Source organism: Triturus cristatus, chromosome 3_2, assembly GCF_964204655.1.
Source record: "Triturus cristatus chromosome 3_2, aTriCri1.1, whole genome shotgun sequence".
Taxonomy (NCBI): Eukaryota; Metazoa; Chordata; class Amphibia; order Caudata; family Salamandridae; genus Triturus; species Triturus cristatus.
The window spans coordinates 91,511,391-91,530,451 of NC_140584.1; the positions used below are offsets into that span (position 1 = coordinate 91,511,391).

Here is a 19,061-nt window from a genome sequence, read left to right on the forward strand (position 1 = left end):
TGTAAATATAATAAAAGTAACACCCGTTAAATTTTCATGAAAACGTACCTATTTTTGTGGCTAAGTGGAAGGAAGCCTCACATATTTAATTTTAATTGATTTGCTCTAATCTGAAGACTGTTTGGTATTAGAAGGATAACATTACCTCCATATAGAAAGTCAGGCTAGAAGTTAATCCCTGTGAGCCTCTTTAAAAAAGTAATTGCACTCTTCATCAGTGGTGATGATCGTCTCAAAATAATCCACAGGGCATGCCCAAAAGGAGTTAAAAATACCCATTTTTTGATAAGCCCAGCTGCAGCATTCATTTCCCACCCATTTTGCCGTGGGAAGCCTCCCACTGTAGCAAAAAGCCGCAGAGATCAAATAGCAGCCACCCAATGGCGGGCTCCTACTACAAACAGACAGCTGACAAGCACCAACCCGCCCCCGCAGTGGGCGGTCCCAGCCTCTGCAGCTAGGCTGCACGGGAGTACAAAGATTAGTTTGAAAGGTGCGGATTGAAATATCTCTACAAGTGTGTTCGGGAGAGGGAGGGGAGGAGGAGGACGGGCAGTAGTGCTAGTTGCCTGGGAAAGGAATAAAGGTTGAGTTAGTGTTCTCTGGATTTTTTAATTATCGACGTGCGTTGATATTTTCCGAAGGATATGTGCCTTCCAGCCCGGTGGACTATTTTTATCTTGTTTTTTACAAATGTGTGAGAACCTTCCGTTTTCGGGGGGGTCTTAATATGCCGGGAGGCTGCGTGGTCTGTGAAGGGCGATGGAGAGGTTGTTCCATCCCTGCTGTGAAATTTGCCTGCCTTGCACATTTCTGGCTTTGCGGTCCCACTACACGTTGTTTCAGGGTTTGACGTGAGAGGGGCTCGAGACCCGGCATCAACAGCCATCAGCGGCAGCAGATTCACGTGTGTGTGTGTGTTCTCTCTGTCTGCGTTGGAGATGGCGTTCCGCCTCCTGCAGGGCACTGGCTGGGAAGTGGTGCCCGTCTCAGCTGTCGAGCTGGTGTTCCGAGGAACCGTTGCTGCCCGCTGCAGACTGTCATCTTTTTTCCTTCTGATGGGAATATAGCCGTTTTTCGAGGGTCGCCTGGTATGCAGCAGCTGAAAAGCGTGACTGCAGCACTGGAATCAGAAAGAGAGGGGGGCCGGCCGTCCCCAGGATCCGTACTGCAGCAACGTCCGTGTCACTTGGAGATAAAAATGCATTGGAGGATTCCCAGACAGCTGCTGTCCCCCGACTTTAAACAACGGTGACAAAAACCAGCTTGTACAAAACCCAGTTTGTGGATTTAATTAGCAGAGGCGTGTTTGATGAATGTCTACATCATTTGGCGACGAGATACATGCCAAATTCCCAAGGCTGCCTGCAAATCTTATTTCTGATCGACTGGCTTTAATTCCTGAAATTGAGTGAAACCCGACCACAGTGGGAGCCAAACCCTTCACTGTATTTCTTTAGCTTATGCACTTTGATCGTAAGAAGATCTGTGATCTTAAATGCTAATTATCTGTGGAATTCTGAGGAATTATACTCTAGGAGTTTAGACTTGGGAGGAGACGTCTGGCATGTAGCGCTATTTGTTTTCAGATCAATGGGCCTGTGTATTTTGGCCAAATAGGATTGCAGTTTATCTCAGCGAAGATTAGTGTGTTCCACAAAGACCTCTTCACGAGCATCAACTTGAGAAAGTTGCAAACGCCTTGTAGCATTTTCTTGATGGGAGACTAAGGCTGCGCTTTCTTTGAGAACTTCCCAATTAAAATGAAATATTATATATTTTATTGGGAATGAGGATTTTTTGTATTATGTTGCAAAAGTTAGCTTTTGAAGCCAACGAACTTTTAAATTAACTTGTCTGCATGCACACAGTTCTGTAGTGGCTATCTTTCTGTTGTTATTTTACTGGATTTTACAAGATGTAAGCTGTTGCACCCAGAGCGTGGATTTTATTTTATGTACTTTTATTTTTTTTGCATAAAGGTGATTCTTTTTGACTGAATCATGTCGCGATCCAACAGCGTGAGTCCTCCGGGATTCGGAGCTTCTGGTGCCCGGTCTGGGACAGAGCACAGATCTGCCTGGGGAGAAGCAGAGTCAAGGGCTAATGGTTACAATTATTCCACTAGATCCTCTAGGAGGAAAAGTTCCAGAATGATGAGCAGGTGGAGGAGCGAGGAGGACTATGAACCCCAGCCAGAAAGGAACATGATGGAGAACAGAATGAGCTTCAGATCCAAATCCGCATGGCAGGATCAAGGTGAGGAGATCAGGAACAACAACCGAGCCAGCAGCAATAACCCTAGAGGTCAGGATGGGGAGGTGAGGCCAAAATCGGTGGAGCTAGGTATGGATGAGAAGAAAATTAAGACAAAAGGAGATGAAGAGAATGACTTAGAAGGTCATTACTCCTTGGGGGACTGTTGTGCCAACCTTCTCCAGATCTTCATGTCCAAGAAGTTCCAGTCGGACAAGCTCGAGAGGCTCTACCAGCGCTACTTCTTTAGGCTCAACCAGAGCAGCATGACCATGCTGATGGCCGTCCTAGTTGTTGTCTTCCTGGTGATGCTCATTTTCCACTCCATCTACGGAGACTACCAAGTACCGTACCTCGTGGTCCTCTCAGTGGCCATGTTGGTAATCACTGTGCTCATTTTGGTTTGCAACAAAAATGGTTTCCACCAGGACCACATGTGGATTGTGTGCTATGCCATCATCCTGGTCATTTTTATGGTGCAAATTGTGGGAGTTCTGCTGCTGAGACCCCGGAGCGCTTCAGAAGGGATGTGGTGGACAGTCTTCTTCATCTATATTATTTACACACTTCTTCCAGTGAGGATGCGGGCGGCTGTCATCAGCGGGATTATTTTGTCCACCATCCATCTTGCCATTTCCCTGAAGAGCAATGAAAATGACAATTTCCTCTTTAAGCAAGTGAGTTAACTCATTGTTTGTTGGGTGGGATTAATATTTGTTTAATCGTGTTGATGCTGTGGCTCGCTGATGTATCGGACATTTGCGTAGCAACTGGCAGTGGTCACTAACCGGTAGAAACTCTAGTATGGTTGTGTTTTAGTAATATAAATGGCACTGTTATTTTATTGTTACTTTTCCCTGAAAGGGCATTAAGGTGGTTTGCATTTAGCCAGGTGACATAACTATTTACCCACTGGGAATCGCACAAAAGTGAGATTTCGGGCTACATAATTCGATGATCGGGACGTTTCACAGCATGTGGCAAGGCCGTGGGGAGAACCAAGGAAAAGATGGGATCATGGGGTGGGTAGAACTAATAACGAAACTGAAGTTATGTTAACACTGTGTACTTACTGGCTGAGAGCTTCCTGGGTCAATAAGGATATATCATAAGGTCACATGGAGATCAAACAATGGAAACCAACCAAGATTGTAGAGGATCTATGTTAGATATCTTAAGAAAAGTAAATACATAGCACAGAGGTGTAGTTTCTGCCAAACTATAATTAATGCGCGAGCAATGTTTGAGGGAGAGAACGCATGCATCTTTCAGCAGAGGACTTTTGTGATGATTGTTCGAGTGAGGGCAGAGAGATATGTTGTAAGGAAGGCACTTGTTACTACTTGGTGAATATGTGGAAATGACTTCGTGCATTAGTAGAGGGTGCAAAGCCAGTAAGAATTCAAAGTGGTCTGAAACAACCATTGGTGAATAATTATTGTGTGATAAGGTAATGCTGGGGACCAAGAACCATCCACGGAGCGACAGCACGGTGCAAATAGGTACAGATGTCTGCCCAGTTCATCTCATCCATCATAAAATGTGTGTGTATGGAGGAAGAATTTGGCATAGAGCAACAATCTGTGCAATGACAATGTGCATTTCACCAGGGGAAGTTGCTCTGTTGTTAAAAAAAGATTTTTAATTCAACTATTGGTCAGAATGTGTGCTAATATTGTAGTGTCATATACGATGTTACTGACGCCCCATGAAAAATTCAAAGTATCCTGTGGTTTTAGATTTTTCTAAGAGCCTATAAGTGTCACTGCTGCATGGGGTTATGCAAATTAGCCATGCTTTCATAGATCCAAGGAGGAGGGCATCTGAGTATAAGGTGGTTTTTAACAACTAAGGAATATGTTTGACTTGCAGTCTTCGAGTAAAATGTTTAAGCCAATGTGCCAACACAATGCACTGTTTGCCTGTGTGACTTTAGTGCACCATTAGTGTACAATTAAACGGAACATGTTCCTGGCATCATAGGAACTGTTTTGCACTTTTTCTGCAGCAAAGTATGGGATCAGTTTTGAAAGCAATGCCTCCAGTTTGGAGACTAAAAAGGGTCAGAAAATGGGCCAGGGCCCCACCAAGATTGCCTCCAAATCTTCTCCCACATCCCATCCTATATGGCCATCTCTTTTAACAATAGGATCTCGGTGATGGTGATGGGCAGATCACCACACTGCTCAGATTACAAATCGCTGTTGGCTGTTAAACCTGTACTTGCTGACAGTCACCCAGTGCTGCAAAATGGTAACAATTCCAAAAGTTGGGTTACCTGACACTTCTGTATCCTCTGAATCATTCCACACATCTCTAGAAAACACACAAAGTTCAAATGCTAGCAAAGTGTGGCCTTGGGTAGTACCGTTTCATCTCATATGTTCAGATGTATCCAGCAGCCTTTTCTTGCTGAAGGAAACTTGCGGTATTTACTAGCGGAAACATAGTTTTTCCCCCGTTGTGTCCCAAAAAAACAAAACCAGTTAACCTAAACCGGTCAGACATGGTTGCCAGTGATGCTATTAATAAAGTCTCAATTTTCTCACAGTTCATAATCGGAGTCCGGGCCACTTGTCAGGTATGAGCTGGTTTTTATTTAGTCCTGTGCGCTCGCGTTTTCTAAGTCTATAAATAGCTCATCCTCTACAGTTTTTCTTCTTTTGATTCTGTTACTTGTAGTCCTGATTTTGTTTATTTGAGAAACACCGGTCAAGTCCCAGAATGCAAAGCAGAAATTCTGGACTGGCCTCGATGAGCTATACCCTCATATGAGCTGGAAACTTGGGAGGACAGACTGGGCAATTTTGACAAACCCTGAACATTCTTCTAAGATCTACTGGTGTTCAATTCATTCCCCGCAAATCCCTTGTTTTGATAAGTGCTTCTTTGAGAGCAAAGTAGAATGTAAATCCTATTGGGCATTCATCTAAACCATGCACACGTATTGCGCACAGTTTTGCTGCCCACTAGGAGATCTTGCAGGTTTTTGTCCATACATGTCACTGAAAGTAGATATCATTACCAGAAATCCCTTCTGATAAGCACACACGCGACATTCTTCCTGAAAGGCCCACCATCATCAAGAATAAAAAGTGCATTGTGGGTTAAATTAATTAGCATGGCTGCCTGGTGTTTGATCACATGAGGTGGTGATACAGACATCAAGGGTTGATTAGTCGCCTGATGAGGTCACGAGCTACAATTGAAAAGGTCAATGCAATTAAAGAAAAGCTGCCGCAAATTGGAGCTGACCTTTACGTTTCTGCTTCTCTGGCAGACTTTCGTAGACCTCGCGTCTTCACGCCACCGTCTTATGTTAAGATCAGCATTTGCCATGTGTTTACTGTTCCTTAAAATGGAATAACCTCTTCTTGCAAAGTGAGCTACTTGAACAATTAGATCTAGAATTGAATGTCTCTTTAGCTGCAGTACTGCCTGCTCATTTCATGATTGACGGGTAGGGTTAGCGCTATAGTATGGTAAAGGAGCGGGGACTCAACCTGCTGATGTGAATTACAAGCATTCAAGCGTCCTGGCTGACCCGGCACTGAGCTGCACCCCATATTTGCCAGTACGCCCAGACTGCTCTACAGCCACACCTGCCTACCAGTATCCTGAATCCGCCCACCTCTACGGCCACCCTTCATGGTTCCTGCTGCTGGTGACCACAATAGGGTGCTGCTTTATTTCATGGATTTCCAGCTCCATCATATCCCGCCCACACAACATCCTGGAGCAGGAAGTGGTCACAGAGAGGTGGTCAGCCATTTTGTTACCATTCTTCGCGTCGTCTGGTCAAATCCGGAACCTTGGACTCACATCGCCAAAGACCTACATTTCCTGATATTGCATGATTATATGAGAATTATAAAACTAGGGTGTCCCTTAATGTAAATGAGACACTGGGGTGGGCAGACATGAGGGGTTAATTCAGAAAACCTTTTTCCTGTTGTAAAGTAGACGTGCGGCAGTAAAAAATGTCATTCACCCATGTGTTACTATATGAGGACATTGCATTATCTCTTCCAAGTTTTCATTAACCTTCATCATTGAGATCTGATGTGTAATTTTGGCTTAGTTCAATGGAAGTCGTCGTTGTTTGGACAATTGCTAAAGTCTAGGACTGAAAAATTTGAGTTCTCGTGAGATAGTCTCATGACGACTGTACTTGCATTTGTCCCGAACTCTAAAAGATCAAATGTGTGTCACATCTACGGCTATGTGAGACGTGTGTGAGAAATACACACAATGTTAGGGTACAAGAGAAATAGAATTTTTTTGACTTGGATCAGAAAAGTGGGCGTATTCAGAAGAGGCTGAAATAATACAATTGAGATCTGGCTGCGCCCCTCCCTCCAACAAAGCAGCATATTTGGAGTAGTTATTAACATGTAGATATGTATTTGCTCACACTTACCTGAGCACGTGCTTTAAATGGATCCCAAGTTAATCGGTTATAAGTGGTGCAAAAAGCGGAGCGAAAGGCACCCCCGCACACTATTGCTCCTAGAAAAGGGCCATGTGTTAAAAATAATAGCTTACTAGAATATTATGTAAGTGCTTTCATTTTTCTCAACCTATATTTGCATAATGTATACATTGTGCAGACATAGGTCAGGAAAAAAAGAATAAGTCGACAGTGTTCATGGATTCCATACAGCTAGGCAGATACATTATGCAGTGCAGTTTTTAAATGGATTAACACCTAATTGGCTATGCATCTATGCACACGCATACAAATAATGCCTGTGCAGATAACCTAACAGCCTGTACCTCTGTGAATAGGTCCCAACGTGTTTGTCCATAGATCATAACTTTAAGCTACATCAGAAGAACCACTTGTAGCTCTCATGCGTGAAGATTGGCTCGTCAGCTCTTGTTTAGATCGGTTAGAAAAATGAATTCATTCTAGAAATTAGAGGTGTTAATAGGCCAGGATTATAGGTATCATGTTGCTTTCTATTTCCCAGATTCCCAAGGCATTCAATAAAAGATGAGTCTTTGAGGTACATCAACGATTGTTTTTTCCCACCTCCTTTTCAAACAGCATAGTTCGCCACATAGCTAAGAGCCCAGATAAAAAGAAAACTGATGCTAGAGGCGTGATTTGTAAAACACTGGCACCCTCGTTTTAATGAGTGTTGCACACTGCTTTTTTATTATCTGAATTTGCAGGTGTATGAAAAATAGGGATTTATTGAAAAGAAAACTGGTCCCCAATGAAGACCTAAAAGATAAGTTGATTTGGTAACTATAAAGGCAAGGTGATGTTTTTAATGACACATATCTCAGAGCAGTTTTGTGACACAATCTATATTTTGCAGCATGCTTTTTTATTCTAACAGGTCAAATGTCGACTGAAACTATCGATGTTCCAAACTTTGATTACAGTTTCCATTGTTTTTTTCTATGAACATCTTTATGTTCACCCATTTTATCCACTTTTTCTTTTTTTGGATGGTTATCAGTTTCTAGTCCGCCCTGGTTAAAAATCCTATCATGGGACCACAGAACCAACGCGAACAGATAGAACGTGAGCCTCTGTCGTTTGCGGCATTCGTGTTTTTGTGCTTTATGTGTGAAATGCCAGATTCGAAGTTTGCATAATTTTTCTAAATATTTCTGAAATTAGACGTAATTGCACAAAAAATGGAACTACATGAACTTTGCGCAAATCTATTAATTTATTAATTACCACAAACATTGCTTATTTTTGTTGGAAGATGATTTATTTTCTAATTTTTTTATGGTAGCAAGAAGGAGCCTCATTTAGAGTGATAGACAAAAAGTGATACATTTGCAGTAATATGGTGCAGCCTGACGGCACTAATCTAATCACCACATTAGGGTTTTGCTCAAGATATAGAATTCCATTATAAACAATGGACTACGTTTTTGATTTCAAGATTGCTGTTGTTAGTGCCTCAAAAAAGTGTGGTACATTACCATGGTTACATTAAGATAAAGATGTTTGACTAGTACTTGCTTACACACTCATGATGCTCCAGTCAAGGATGTGACTATTTCAGGAGTCGAGTGTGCTCGTTCTGTTGCTTTTGAAAGCATCAAAGTCTGAATTAAATACAAAGTATTCAGCCCTACGCCCTGAAGGCTGGGGGACAATCCCAGCAGCAAGTGCTCAAACTCATTACATTACCTCACTAGTCGAGTTAGTAGTGTTGTAAAATAGTTTACGTTCACCTGCCCATCTGAGGGTGTGAAAGCATTTTGGCAGGACTTTCGCATGGATTATGGAGCTGCAGGCAAATTACATTTTGCCATTTGGGTGCTCCAACTTCCATTGCATCAAAGGCCATGGCGCAGGTCATTTGTTGCACTCTTTCGTGACCTCTTGTGGCTCCACTAATAGCAGCTTTACCTGTAGCACCATTCCTGCCTCGTGGACTTGGAATACGAAACACAAGTTCCTGACCAAACCTTAGTCTTGCAACGAAGAACATCCTGCTGCATGGTTCGTGTAGGAGGACAATTGATTTCTTTATTTTACCATGTTGTATATCTTTTTTTTTAGAATTTTTAAATATTTAGTTTGGAATTTTTATTTGCTTCAATGACACGCTACCATTCTAATTAACATGTATTTTGTTGGTTATATTTTACCTTGAGTAGTATTAAAGCTGCCAAATGCCCAAGTCCTCTCTAACAGAGGAGTTTACCTACATCAACAATGCCATACTACTCGTGGTAATCCACATACCTTATATTGGCGGACATTACTGTCAGCCAAACCGTAATCTTGGTAGATCTACCATTTACCACCAGTGGTACATTTGATGTAATGAAGGCCCTCTTGTCTTTAAGCCAATCCTCAAAGGGAACAGATCTCTAAGCTGTGTGAAATCCTGCAGTTTATCACTGATACACCAAGAGCAAAGCTGGGAACCATGAGCAAAGTGTGAAGAGTAGACCGGCGATAGCCTCGATGGGCCTGGAGGCCCTAATATACTGGCAAATCCCATGTTTCCGCTATCAAAAAGATCACATCATTACACTGATCCTTTGTTTAAAGCCTCTCTTACAATGCTGTCTCAGTGTCTCTTTTATGTTCATAAAGTCTGCTCTGCTTTGTAAGTAGGATTTTTTCCTGCAGAAACTCAAATGCCATTGGCTCTGAACGATGGAGGTAATAGTTTCTGGATGGCCTGCCCGGGGTGGTGGGGCCAAAATCCGCCAAATGTTGAACCTGTTCACCAAACAATTGTTGAGAAGGCAAAATATCCTGAGCCAATGAAAAGGGCCTTTTTTGTTCCCTAATTATAATTTTTTTAAAAAGGGCTTCATTGCACAAACCTACAGTTACAGAATCCCAGCAGTGTAAATCCCTCTGCAAAAATACTAACTGGGTTTTGTTATAGAAGTTTAACATTTGGATCGCAGATGCCAAATGCCACCAAATATTTACTGCCAGCAAATTATGTTGGTTTCCAGAAGGGTTTGTCCAGTGGTGCACGGTAAAATGGTGTTGACTATCCTAGTAAGAAGATGTCTTGTACAAAGTGCAACTCAATTCTAAGGCCTTTGTCACAAATATACCTCGTTATCACTCAGTCTTTTTCCCCGTAGGGAATTACAACGCGGTCGTTACAATGACCGCGTTGTAATTCCGCATACCATTACCCCACAAGTCGTAATAACGACTTGTGGAGGGGGGGCGCTGCATGTTGGAATAGTATAATTTACTATTCCAACTCCAGTCTGTGCGGACAGTAGGGAAGGTGTTGGTGTTATTCCGACTTGCGGAAATATGGTATGTGGAAGTACAACGCAGTCGTTGTAACGACCGTGTTGTAATTACCTGCGGGGAAAAAGTTTCATGGTAAACGTTGTTTACCCTTTGTCACCAATCATATGGCAAATTTGTGTACCAAAGTGTGCCCCATTGGTGCTTCTAGGGAATTTGTCATCATATTTACTGACCTTTTTTCTGAGACTTGGTAATGGGTTACACTGTCCGATGAAAGACTTTGTTTAAAGATGGACTATTAAGTGGTTAGATAAAGATGTGTCATTGTCTCCCTATTATTTAGTCTATTAGTGAGTACCTCTGAGACCTTAATGACCTAAAGCATGCTCAGCGGCTTCCGACAAAGTGTGATGGTAAGACAAAAGGCTGTAACCCATATATGGATGACTTGTTGCTGCTGGAGAATTCTCCAGATTGGCCGCAGTGAGCAAATCATTTTGTCATCCTGAGAAGGATTCATACACTGTATCAAAACCTCCAGTCATGTGTTTTAGGAAGCCTATCAAGAATAAAGCATAGTTCTTGAATGAACTCGGGCTGTCAACAAAAAAAAATGATAAATTAACTGGCAGCCAGGCTTAACCGAGAAAAAGAGCAGCAGATTGGTCGGTGGCAATGCACTCACGTGCCTCAATTCCCAATGTCGTGGTTATTAACCAAGGTCATTGTTAAAAAGCCTATGCTGCAAAACTGGTCCCCATATCCACCCATGGCACCCCCGCATTTTGCAAGAATCCCACTGATACAATGGAGGCTGCTTTCTTGAGGAGACTTTGTAATCTCCATAAACGAATTGGAATTCATGCAGAATTTGGAGTCTGTTCAGCGTGGAGTATGTCCTTTATGATAGCTGCTCCCCTGATTTGTTCATTATTTTGGTTGACCCTAGAAAAAGAGAACACTGTCCAGGAAGAAATCACTTTGCAACATAAATGAAATCACAATAATTATGTAAATTTGTGGGACGCATTCCCACACCGTAAGAAGACGCCCACAACCTCAGCATCATCCTAGACAGTGAACTCTCCATGAAATGTCAGATAAATGCCATCTCCTCAGCTTGCTTCCACATGCCCCGTAAAATCTTTAAGTGGCTCCTCACCAGCACCAGAAAGAGGGTAACACATGCCCTCATCACCAGACGACTGGACTTCAGCAACGCACTCTATGCAAGCACCACCACCAAACTCATGCAAAGACTCCAGATTATGCAAAACACAGCCGCAAGACTGATCTTCACCCTGCCCAAGAGAACCCACATCACCCGGCACCTAAAAGACCTCCTCCTGCTCCCGGTCCACAAGAGAGGTCACTTCAAGCTCCTGAGCCACTCCTACAAATCTTTTCACAACAAAGGACAAGCCTACTTGAACCACCGGCTGCACTTTCACCCTCTTACCAGGAACTTCCAGTCCCCATACTTCGCCCTCACACAGATCCCTCGCATACACAGCTGCCGCACTGGACGACACTCCTTCTCCCATCTCGCCCCCAAAACACCCTCCACCTCCGTACCTCGCCGACTTCTTCAGGAAGGGGCTCAAGACCTGGCTTTTCGAATGAGACCTACAGCAAGCGCCTGGATAGCCTCTCGGGCGACAAGCAGCGCTCTATAAATACTTCTTGATTGACTGTTTGGAAAGGAGCAAAATGCTACGGGAAACAGGAGCTGCACTCACCAGAGTCCCGCAAGGTGCAGCTGGCCGTCTACGTTGGTCCCGTTGGCCGGTATTGCCGTCACTACATCGCCCCGGCGTGGGCTGAAAAACTGCATTTCCCAGGCGCCCTAGCGCCCCACACACGCTGACCAAGCGCCCGGAGGCGCTTAAAAGAACGCCGCTCCTCTGGGGGAGCGGGAAAGGAGCAAAACGCTACGGGAAACAGGAGCTGCACTCACCAGAGTCCCGCAAGGTGCAGCTGGCCGTCTACGTTGGTCCCGTTGGCCGGTATTGCCGTCACTACTTCGCCCCGGCGTGGGCTGAAAAACTGCATTTCCCAGGCGCCCTAGCGCCCCACACACGCTGACCAAGCGCCCGGAGGCGCTTAAAAGAACGCCGCTCCTCTGGGGGAGCGGGAAAGGAGCAAAACGCTACGGGAAACAGGAGCTGCACTCACCAGAGTCCCGCAAGGTGCAGCTGGCCGTCTACGTTGGTCCCGTTGGCCGGTATTGCCGTCACTACATCGCCCCGGCGTGGGCTGAAAAACTGCATTTCCCAGGCGCCCTAGCGCCCCACACACGCTGACCAAGCGCCCGGAGGCGCTTAAAAGAACGCCGCTCCTCTGGGGGAGCGGGAAAGGAGCAAAACGCTACGGGAAACAGGAGCTGCACTCACCAGAGTCCCGCAAGGTGCAGCTGGCCGTCTACGTTGGTCCCGTTGGCCGGTATTGCCGTCACTACTTCGCCCCGGCGTGGGCTGAAAAACTGCATTTCCCAGGCGCCCTAGCGCCCCACACACGCTGACCAAGCGCCCGGAGGCGCTTAAAAGAACGCCGCTCCTCTGGGGGAGCGGGAAAGGAGCAAAACGCTACGGGAAACAGGAGCTGCACTCACCAGAGTCCCGCAAGGTGCAGCTGGCCGTCTACGTTGGTCCCGTTGGCCGGTATTGCCGTAACTACATCGCCCCGGCGTGGGCTGAAAAACTGCATTTCCCAGGCGCCCTAGCGCCCCACACACGCTGACCAAGCGCCCGGAGGCGCTTAAAAGAACGCCGCTTCTCCCGCGTCGCGGGACGCGCGCGGGCCGGCGCCGGACGAAGCCCGGACAAAGGGCGGGCCCTCTGAGGCCCTCAGAGGACAGAAGAGACTGGACTGGGCCATGGACTTTGTACGTATATAATATAGACTCTGTTACTATACTTTGTTGTGTAACGTGGTAATCTGCAGAGTTTAAGCGAAGTTAGCTGGTTGTATAGTCCCCGGTAAAAACGTTCCTGACTCCAAGGATTACCGTTAGGGTTGCCAACATGTCTAAGTTCAAGACGAATAAACCTACCAAGGGGGCTGGCTCTATGGATAGCTATCTGGTGCAAAAGGTGACCCAAATTAACAACACCCGCAGAGCTTCCCTAGGGCGGGGTAATGATCCTGCTGGGTGTGTTGAATTACCGTCTCCTTTGATAGTCACAGCTCCTATAGATGGTCTGGACGGGGGAAGCGGGGCTGCTTTAATTTGTGCAGCACAAACACACACAGATCGGATTACAAATGACCTTGAGGATGTATCTGAACTAGCAGAGGCAGAGCCATCTCCCTTATCACCCCTATCGCCCCAGCAAAGACCAATAAGACTGTGTAGGAAGGTGCAAGCTAAGCGCATGGGCAATAATTGCAAGAGTAAAACCGGGAGGGGCAATAGAGTCTCTAACAGTGGGGGACTGCAAAAGAATCTAGGAGAGGGTAGTGGCATGGGCGGATTGAGTTCTAATATCGCCCCTGAACCATTAACACTTCTATTTCACTCACTGGAGGGAAAATTAGAGGCAAAAATTGTAGAGTTGATGCAACCATTGCTAGCCAAATTAGATACTATGGCCTCAGAAGTAGAAAGACTAGGTGGTCTGTTAAAATCCCACCTGGCTGGTGTATCAGGCAAATCAGATGCAGCAAATATTAGATCAACTGTGGATGACCCGGGATCATCAAAAGGAAGTATATCCAATACTCTTTTAAATAGGCAGATTAACACACAGAACACAGTGGTTGTTGTTGATCCTGTTTTATCGGATCCCACGACATTAACAATGCAGAATACCATTAATACGGGATCTCTTGAGGGAAATTTGATCCATACCCACATAAAGAAAAATCGTCATGTAAATCTTCCCCCTGATTGCGCACCTTATGTGGCTGTACTTACGAATGTCCCTCCCATTCTGCCCCAACCACATCAGGTGTCTGAAGAAAATCACGACTCTTTAAAGAATAGGACGGTTTTCTGGCTTAACAAGAATTGTGGGTTTCCCGTTAAGTATGCAGATCAAATATTAACAACAAGAAGGGTGAGCTGGATTGGATCATCTAGCAAGACAATAAATGGTGACTGCATTATTATTAATTTTAGGCATCCTCAGCATGCTGCTACAGTTCTACTCAGAGCTGCTGCATTGGCCAACACTCCCAACAGTATTTGCATACGCCCACTGGGGTTTTTTTATTCCCATTTTATTAGAAATCCACCAACCCCTGGCCCATTTAGATCACGCATACCCTCACAGTCACTGCCTCCCAATGTGGAATATGTTCATAACGTGGGGTCACAGAGAGGTAATGGTTTCAACATTGTAACCCATAACAGATTTGACGTCCTCTCGGGATTAGAGCTATGTGACTGACAGGAGGTATCCGGTGGGCAGGAAACTCGTGGCTTAACGGATACGGAATGTTCGGAATGTATTTTGGCTGTCAATAACTCTAATAATATAATTTCTTGGAACATTGCGGGGCTTGGTTCCAAAATGGAGGATTGCAATTGGATCGAGTATATTAAAAAGTACCAAGTTATCTGTTTACAGGAAACTTGGTCAATCGATTGTAATTACTTCCTGGAAGGGTATAAGGCCTACTACGAACCGGCAGTAGCAACTAACAGGGGTAGACCTAAGGGGGGCTTGGTTGTGTTTATATCTATAGTTTTATGTTGTAAGGTTCGGAGAATTACAACAAACAACACTGGCATTATTGGTTTAGTTTTAAATGGAGATAACTGTATGGCCGGTCTGGTCAATTTTTATAATTCCACTAATTGTAGTACCAACTCTAGTCAGATAGTTACATTGCACTCCTTTATTAGTAACTCCATGAAGGCTTGTCTTCATAACCTTATGGTGGTCGGGGATTTTAATGTTCATCCCTGTGGAGACCCTCTTTTTAAAATGATCACAGAATTTAATTGCCCGGACTGTGAGAATTTCCATTTTGAGCATACAACTGAGGGGGAACACCTCAATGATATGCTTAATGAGTTAGAATTAACTCCTATGATGGCATTGATGGCCCCAAATAAGCGCTTTGATACCCCAACGTTTAAGGGGAATGGTAGGGCAACTTTTATAGATTTTATTTTGTTAACATCTGTAATGCAGTCTTTTGTGGGATTCTTCTCTATTGAAGTCAGTGAATTCAGTGACCACAATCCTCTCACTGCTCTTATGAGGGGTCCACTGATAGTAAAAGAAAGAGTGGAACCCCTTATCGGTAGGGTGAATACCACTGATGGCAGACGCCATCTGAGATGGTCCATGGTAACCCCTGATCAGCTGTATACCAAAATAAAAACTACTTGTGCTGACGAAATTTCGCTATGCACACAAGTGGATGCACCCCCAAACACTGTCCTAAATGCCTTCAACTGTTTAGCGGTGAAGGTATCTCAATTACTATCAGTACCTATAAAAAAATCGGACTCCTTAAAAGGTCCAAGATGGTTTAACAAGGATTGTTCTCTAGCAGCTAAAAATCTAAGAGCAGCATTGTCATCTAAGCCTAGGATAAAAGCTGATGTCCAGCAATGCAGAATGATTTACAAAAAAACCATTGCAAGACATAAGGAATTTCTAAGGGAAGAGGCGTGGTTAGCGATCTTAGATCCTGCCACCCTTGGAAGTAGTACAGCTTTCTGGGCCTTGATGAGAAAACCATTTTTGACACAGGACCCGGGAAATGGTACTGTAAGTTATATATCTAAGGAGGAGTGGGAAGTGCACTTCAAAACATTATACTGCTGCTCGGAGGACATGGATATTAGTACTGACTGTAGTAAAACTGGTGTACAGATTGTTTTTACTAGAGCTGAAGTTTTGGAGGGCATACAGGGAATCACAGGTGGAAAAGCTCCCGGCCCGGATGGGATCCCCCCTGATTTGTATAAATCTGATCCTAGCTTTTGGGCACCGATTCTAGAGTCAGTTTTTAATGCAGCTGTTAAAGAAGGATGTCCACGATCATGGGGTGTTTCCACAATTGTCCCAGTTTTTAAAAAGGGTGACAAGGGCAGCCCACACTGCTATCGACCGATTTCTTTATTAGATTCTATGGTCAAGATTGTAGGAAGAATTGTACTGCAAAGATTGGTAGAGTGGGTGGAGGAAAAGAACATTATGTCTCCCTCGCAGTACGGATTTTGTGAAGGCCGATCAACAACTACTCAATGCCTTAACCTCTTCCTGATCTTAAGTAAATATACCATCATACAGAAAGGTACCATTCATCTTGCCTTTATGGACTTGTCTTCAGCGTTTGACTGTGTCAACCGGTGTAAGCTGTGGCAGTCCATGAGGTCAAAAGGGGTTGATAGCGGTCTGGTTGATTTTTTGGTTGCCCTACATTACAATACCAGTGCCAATGTGAGATATTCCCTGGATTTGAGTGTATCTAATAATTTTAGTATTGGAAAGGGTGTCCGGCAGGGCTGTATCCTGGCCCCCTTTCTTTTTAACTTCTATATTAATGACTTAGATGGGGTATTACAAGATGTTCACGCTGACTGTCCTAGAGTCGGTAGGCGAGGAATTCCAATACTTCTCTATGCAGATGATGCAGTACTTATATCTAGGACCGAGAGGGGATTGCAATCATTGTTAACAGCATTTAATACATTTATGAGAGATAGAGACCTCTTGGTAAATAACACTAAATCTTTTGTATTACAAGTTGGTCAGCAACCAAGAAAACCCTTCCAATTTAGGATTGGCGGAGAAATAATCCCTTTGACTAAAACATTTTCTTACCTAGGAGTTCTCTTCGACACAAAATTAAACTGGGAACCTCATCTTGTAAAGAAAAAAGGTGAAATGGTAAGGGTTAATGCATCAATATTTAATTTTGCAACCAAATTGGGAAAAAAGCCAATCTGTGCAATGTTGAAATTATACAATGCTAAGTCTGTGGCAACTGTATCCTATGGTAGTGAACTTTGGGGGTATGTTAACGGAGAGCAATTACAGATTGTTGAAAATCGTTTTATGAAGCGTTTATTGTGTGTCTCATCTGGTACGGCTAACTTTGCTGTTCATGAGGAGTTGGGGACCCAATATATATGTGATTTGCTTTCCTTACGCCCTCTGATGTTTTGGCTTAAAATTTGGCTAAATGAGAACATACCCCTAACACACTTAATCATGAAGGACTTTTTGTCACTGGACAAGGCACTGAGCTCTCCTTGGCTAAGCTATCTAAAATCAAATTTTGACAAACTTGGTCGCCCTGAACTCTTTTCCAATCCACAATCAATTACAAGGGGAGATCTGGAGCAAATTAAACAATCATTTCTGTGGGATAAAAGGATTACGAGAGAAGATGTGGAGCTCCAGAAACCAAGTGTGAGAAAGTTTGTTATGCTTAAGACTACCGTGGCCATCGAACCATATTTGGAAGGGTCTTTGTCTTCACATGAGAAATTTTTACTGACCAGATTTAGGTTTAATCAATTCCATCACCTGCTTATTCGACCTAAATGTGACATTTTTAATAAATTGGCAGCGCCCTGCGGCTGCGACGGAAAGTCTCCGCAGGATATGCTGCATTTTATCTTTTTATGCAAATTTTATGAATTTCCTCGTAAATTATATTTAGTGACTCTTTTAAAAAAACTTGGTTTTAAACAAATCAGACCGGCTCTTTTGTACTTGCAGCTTTTGCACAGTGACAGTGGTCTCCAAATTAAGGAATTTTTAAAACTATGTATTAGATTGAGAAACTGCCTGGACCAGTGAAACCACGCCCCTCGTTTTGTGTCCATACTCTGATAGCACTCTATTTTTCTTGTATTGAAAAGGTTGGTTGTTTTTATGTGATAATGAACTGTATATTTTATAACCCCGGGCGTAGCACTACGCTTCGCCCACGTAGTGTACGTAGCGCTGCCTGCTTCGCACTTTCCGAAGTAGGCGAAGCAGGGCAGCGCTACGCACACGCCGAGGGCGAAGCGTAGCTGCTTGCCACCCGCCACCCACCTCCCGCCTGCCCTCCTTTTAATAATATAAGCATTGAAAAATAAATTAAAGTAAGTCGACTTACCCGTAAGCGCGGCGTCTCCGGGGCTCCCTCTTTCTGTTTCTGATTTCTTCTGGCAAATGCGCATGCGCGGACACCCGCGCATGCGCATTTCTCGCGAGAAATGCGCATGCGCGGGTGTCCGCGCATGCGCATTTGCCAGAAGAAATTAGAAACAGAAAGAGGGAGCCCCGGAGACGCCGCGCTTACGGGTAAGTCGACTTACTTTAATTTATTTTTCATTGCTTATATTATTTAAAAGAAGGGCGGGCGGGAGGTGGGTGGCACGTAGTGGGGCTACGCGAAGCGCGTAGTGTGCGTAGATTTGGGCACACTACGTGCTGCTTCACGTAGCCCCACTACGCCCACTACGCCCACCCTTAATATTTTATGTATGTCTTTTATGGTTAGCAATAACCGAAATAAAGATTTTGAACTTGAACTTGACTGTTTGATTGAATCAGCTCATTGTAATGTAGGGTGAGGAAATATAAAAACCACGCATTATATGTTAAAGCACGCAGTTACATTGAAACTTCACACATTTGCTAGAGGAATAGATTGAACCAGGAGCTAGCTGCGTCACTGCTTTGGGTCCCTGCACTGCGAAAAATGGAGTTTATGTGGTAAAAAGCTGCATGGACTCCATATCAAATGGAAAAAGAGAGTCCATAAAACTGCACGGAACAGCCCTGGCCTTTTCCAAGCGCTAAAGGCATCACTTCATTCAGCCTTGGTGTGAAGAAGAAAAAGCCAGATGGGGAGTCACGCGTTTGTGCTTGTAAGTGACGATAACGTTTTATAGAACGCGTGTGCCACCAGGCTGCCCCGTTGTTCGGCTGAGGTGCTTGCTGACGCCGTTCGAATGCTTTGGTGTGCCTGTCCTTTCTCTGCCATGGCTGTAAGACGTGGGAGAGCGCGCGCAGGATCTAACGTAAACACAGCGAGTACATTTTTCCCAGGCAGTGCCTTACTTTACTTGCCAAGCCTCGGTTGATGCTGTGGCTTGTTGCCATGGAAACTTGTTATTTTTTTGTGCCTTCACTGA

The 19,061-nt window shown here is 44.2% G+C and overlaps 1 protein-coding gene across 1 annotated transcript in view; it reads left to right on the forward strand.

Annotated features, from left to right (window-relative positions):
* The first annotated feature begins 509 nt into the window (after window positions 1-509).
* ADCY5 (adenylate cyclase 5) overlaps window positions 510-19,061 on the forward strand; it is a 1,541,762-nt gene continuing 1,523,210 nt past the window's right edge. The window contains exon 1 of the mRNA XM_085647314.1: window positions 510-2,933. Coding sequence (XP_085503440.1) covers window positions 2,004-2,933 — 930 coding nt within the window. The 5' untranslated portion in view covers window positions 510-2,003. The remainder of the gene's footprint in view (window positions 2,934-19,061) is intronic.